Genomic DNA, 4,577 nt, shown 5'->3' with positions numbered 1-4,577 from the left:
TTGAAACCTTCGAAGCCTCTGATGTGCAAATGCTCCCCTCCTCCTTAACTTCTTCATAAAATTCCATCTCCTTGTTATCCATCAAGTCTTGAACCAAGGTTCTAAATTCTGCACATTCCTGGATTTTATGTCCCTTCTCGTGATGGAACTCACAGTAATTTTCCACCCCTTCGACACTTCTCTCTGAACTCGAGGTGATCAATCCTCTTTTCACCATATTTTCCTAGATCCACCTCAAAGGAATTTTCACTTCTGATATGTCTTCCTTGATCTTTCTACCCATGATCCCACCTATCATGTTCACTCCGTTGTGATCAGGTAATGGATTTTCTGTATTGGGTGAATCATCCAATTTTACCACACCCATGCTTATAAGCCTTTCTACCAGCTTCTTGAATGCCATACAATGTTCTATAGAATGCCCCACAATCCCCGCGTGATAATCGCACTATGCGTTCGCATCGTACCACTTGGGATATGGAGGTTGCAGGGGTTTTAAGTGGTGAGGGGCAACCACGTGTGCATTGAATAGATTCTGATATAGCTCCCTATACGACATTGGGATTGGTCTAAAATGAAGCTTCTCTATGTTTTGTCTTGTGTCAGATCTCTGTTTTGATGATCCCTGCTGGTTAACAGCCGTCTTCCCCGATTGATCGTTTTTGAATATGAACTTGTGTTGTTAACCTCATTCTCTTTTCTCTTCGAAGATGACCTTCTGCTACCTTCCCCAGCTTCTATTTTCCCGCTTCTGATAGCATTTTCTATCATTTCTCCGTTCATAATTATGTCAGAAAAGCTTTTAGAAGCACTCCCTAACAGATGCGTAATAAATGGGGCCTTCAATGTATTAACGAAAAGCATCGTCATTTCTCTCTCTAGAAGAGATGGCTGAACTTGGACAGCAACCTCCCTCCATCTCTGTGCGTATTGCCTGAAACTTTCACCAGGCTTCTTCTCCATGTTCTGCAGAGTAATTCTATCAGGTACCATGTCAGTCACATAGTTGTACTGCTTTAAAAATGCCTGTGCTAAATCTCTCCATGAATTAATCTGGGTACGACTTAGTTGATTGTACCATTTGGATGCAGCCCCTGTGAGGCTATCCTGGAAGCAATGTATCAGCAACTGGTCATTATTAACATATCCAGTCATCCTCCTACAGAACATAGTAATATGTGCTTCGGGCCTACTGGTTCCATTATATTTCTCGAACTCTGGAGTTTTGAAGTTTTGAGGAAGTACCAGACTTGGAACCAAGCTCAATTCTCTAGCATCAATTCCATGGTAACTCTCAGTACATTCTATCACTCTAAGTTTTTCCTCTAGCCATTTATACTTTTCCTCGAGCTGTTTTGGCAATTCATCATTCATTTTCTCAATTGTCTCATCGAAGTCTGGGATAACAGGATTAGCAGGATTGTCCCTAGCTTGGAAGTTTATCGGTGTTTCAGTACCGTCATAAGGCTTGATAGTAACGGAGGATTTGCGCGGATATATCCCCGCTTGTTGAGAAGTAAGTCCTGAGGAATAAACCGGTCCCTCGTTGTCTCCTTCTTCATTGTTGAGCACCAACCCCTTCCCTTTGTCAACTCCTCCAGCCAATAACTGAGTTAACTTAGCCATCATACTGCATTGAGATTCCATTATTTTTTCCATCATCTTTTGTTGAATCTTCTCTAATTTCTCATTCATTTGCTCTTGCATTTCTTTTTGGAACTGTTCTAGCCTTTGGTCCATGTCTCTAGTTTTGGATCAGTACCGTAGCAGTGTTTGGTAACTTGATTGGTTTCCAGATTAGCTGAGGAGTGATTTAGATTAATTAGAATCCCTTAATGTATTTATTAATGCATATGAAACAATGCAATGCATGAATGCGGAAAATGCGTCAATTTGAATTCAATTCCATATAAGAAAACTTTACTAGAAATTAAATTCCTTTACATAAAATGAATTACAAATACGACTTTGCCCTAGTACCCAGAACTCTAATCTTTCTCAGTAACAAAGCCAATTCTTGCCCTCGTTTTGATTCTGATTCATATTTCACACTCAGCGTGTCAGCTTGTACTGCTAAAGTCTGTATATGGTCAGCTACTTCTCGAATCTGGACTACAGCTTTCTTGATAAGATGATCTCTGCTTCTAACTTGATTCTGAAAATGGTGAAGCTGTTCATTACTATGACTCTCGTTCACTTTCAAGTGCTTGATCTGGATCTCACAATTTTGCAGCTCCGTCTCTAACTCTTCAATTCTTTTCTCCATTTCTTCAATCTTGCTCAAGCTAGCTTTTAACTCTATCGTAGAATTTCGGCTTCGATACTGACGAAGAGATCTTTCCAATACAATCACCCTATCCTTCAACTCGCCTTTTTCTTTCTGGCTTTCTAATAAACTCTTTTCTAAAGCCTCGTTTCGTCTTTGCATCTCCTGGAATTTCTGTTCCCATCTATTGGCCTTACCTTTTTCTTCTTGGATTTCTACTCGCCACTGTTCTGACGTCTTTCCCAGCCCAGCAGTTCTTATTGACAATCGCAACTTTTTATAATCCGTCTTTAGACTGCCTATTTCCTCATCAACCTTGTTTTTCTCTTTCTTCAACCTCTCATTCTCAAGCTTCTGAACGTCTATGTCCAATCTCAAGTTCATCTTTTCCGCCTCCATTTGCTCTATCCTTTTCTCCAAGTCCGCATTCTTCCTCTCAAAATCCTGTTTTACCATTTCCAACTCAGAAGGAATGACTCGCAAATGCTCTTCTATTGACTGGCCCTCTTCCTAATTTAACTTAGGTGTATTATCATTTATCCTTCTAGCCTACCATTGATGATACTCAGGAGTTGTCATTGGACCCACAGCTAGCCTCTTCATTCGGTGAGTTTGTTTCCACGCACTAGCCATCTCTTGAACCTTCTTTCTATAACCATCATCCTTGTATGAATATTCACAATCAGCTATCCCTTGGGTCGCAGGTATAAATTGCCTTGACCTATATTGCCTTAGCACCAATAATGGGGTGTATCCAGTAGCTCCCCAAACCCCTAGCAAAGGAACCCAATCAAAACTACCACACCTATACAGGATCTCATCTGGAAGTAACCAAGGAGCTCTCCACTCAATGTCCTCTTCTCGAAGATTTTGAAGAATTGCTATCCACTTCTCCTTCGAAATGTCGTCTCTCCTGGGCGTAGCGACTATCTCCTTTAGTGGTGAATAATTTTTATAAAAAACCCGATACGACACTTTATCCACCTTCCAAAAGTGACTGTGAAACCACGCGAGTAGAAGCTGTGCACATCCAATAAATCTACCTTCACCTGTTTTTCGGCATGCACTCAATGACCTGAAAGTTTCTACCAAAATTGCTGGAATCGGCGTAACTTTCTTATCGAGCTGGTCGAATAAATCAGTGACTGTTTCATCCACATACCCCAAGGCTTTAGGGAAGACAACCAAGCCATATATACTTAAAGCAAAAACATCTAACCTTTTCCTGACATCTGGGTGTGTGAGGATTGTATCTTTCAAGCCTCTCCAAGGAACACACTTACTGTCCCCCTTTTGCTTAATTCGTGTGACAACCCACTGCTCGCTCATTCCAGTTACACTCATCAGCTTCTTGGAAAAAGTTGGCACATTTACCGCTCTCGAATAGACCCTGTCCACTTGAAACTTTGAACAATGGAGTAAAGCCATATACTCCTCTATCGTAGGCACTAAATCGACCTTCCCGAATGTAAAGCAACTGTAAGCAGGATTCCAGAATTGGGCGAGGGCTTGAAACAAACGCTTATCTACCTTCACATCAAGCAAATAAGGCAAATCCCCATAATTATCATAAAAGAGCTGTCTAACCTCATCACTCCATTGACCCCAGATTTCCTTCAATTCTTGCAAATTGTTTTGAGTTGCATTGATATGCGTAAAGTCCCATAACTCCGATACATGCCCATTAGCCAAACTATCACCTTTTTCTTGCTGCGTTGTTTCAGACCAAGTTCGAACAGCCGCATTGTCCTCCACTTTATCAAGAAACCCGCTTTCCATGTTAAGCCTTCTATCTAGCAACTGAATTTGAATTGACGCCTTTTATGATGAAATGGAATGTCATGTCATGCAAATAAAACATCAAAAGTCAGTATAACATAGAAACACAAGATATAATCAAGAAATAATAAAGATCCCTAATTGGATATCTACTAAGGTTTAGTATGATTCTACCTAAGGTGGATTCCTAAGGTTCATTATATGAAGTTTGGCTTCTAGAGTAAAGGTACCCGAACCAGCAGATTCCTCAAACCTCACCCATTATAGGCTCATATGGACCGAGTTCAGTTCAGGGGAATACATTTCCCTATGGCTGCACGGAGATGAAAATCTCACGAAGACATAGGTACGGATGTATCCCGGAAGCAATCCACTACCTTACACGGAGGTAAAACCTCACGAAGGCATAGCTTCTCACTCCCACTTAAAAGGGTAAAATTGTTCAATCTCATGAAATGTATAATGCAAACAATATTTAAACAAAAAGATAATGCATGCAAAAGGATGTCATGATTTTTAAAAAAAAAAATAT

The 4,577-nt window shown here is 40.5% G+C and overlaps 1 protein-coding gene across 1 annotated transcript; it reads right to left on the bottom strand.

Moving 5' to 3' along the window:
* Positions 1 to 223: 223 nt before the first annotated feature.
* On the bottom strand, positions 224 to 2,722 carry LOC128043036 (uncharacterized). Its single transcript, XM_052634834.1, has 4 exons — positions 1,981 to 2,722; positions 1,458 to 1,592; positions 688 to 764; positions 224 to 391 (listed from the first exon to the last, which is right to left on the bottom strand). The coding sequence occupies exons 1-4, from the start codon at positions 2,720 to 2,722 to the stop codon at positions 224 to 226; spliced, it is 1,122 nt and encodes a 373-aa protein (XP_052490794.1).
* Between the last annotated feature and the right edge of the window lie 1,855 nt (positions 2,723 to 4,577).

This window comes from Gossypium raimondii, chromosome 8, assembly GCF_025698545.1.
Source record: "Gossypium raimondii isolate GPD5lz chromosome 8, ASM2569854v1, whole genome shotgun sequence".
NCBI classification, from domain to species: domain Eukaryota; kingdom Viridiplantae; phylum Streptophyta; class Magnoliopsida; order Malvales; family Malvaceae; genus Gossypium; species Gossypium raimondii.
Note: the sequence above shows the minus strand (reverse complement) of the source record. Positions and strands in the feature narration are given on the sequence as shown.

Excerpts from the sequence above, each read along its gene's own strand:
- LOC128043036 (XM_052634834.1), bottom strand. The coding sequence starts at position 2,722 with ATGGTAAAACAGGATTTTGAGAGGAAGAATGCGGACTTGGAGAAAAGG. Across the intron at positions 1,593-1,980 it reads GAGAAAGATTAGAGTTCTGG|TTGACAAAGGGAAGGGGTTG; the intron begins GTACTAGGGCAA and ends TGGCTGGAGGAG. Across the intron at positions 392-687 it reads CGAAGAGAAAAGAGAATGAG|AAGCTGGTAGAAAGGCTTAT; the intron begins GTTAACAACACA and ends ATGGCATTCAAG.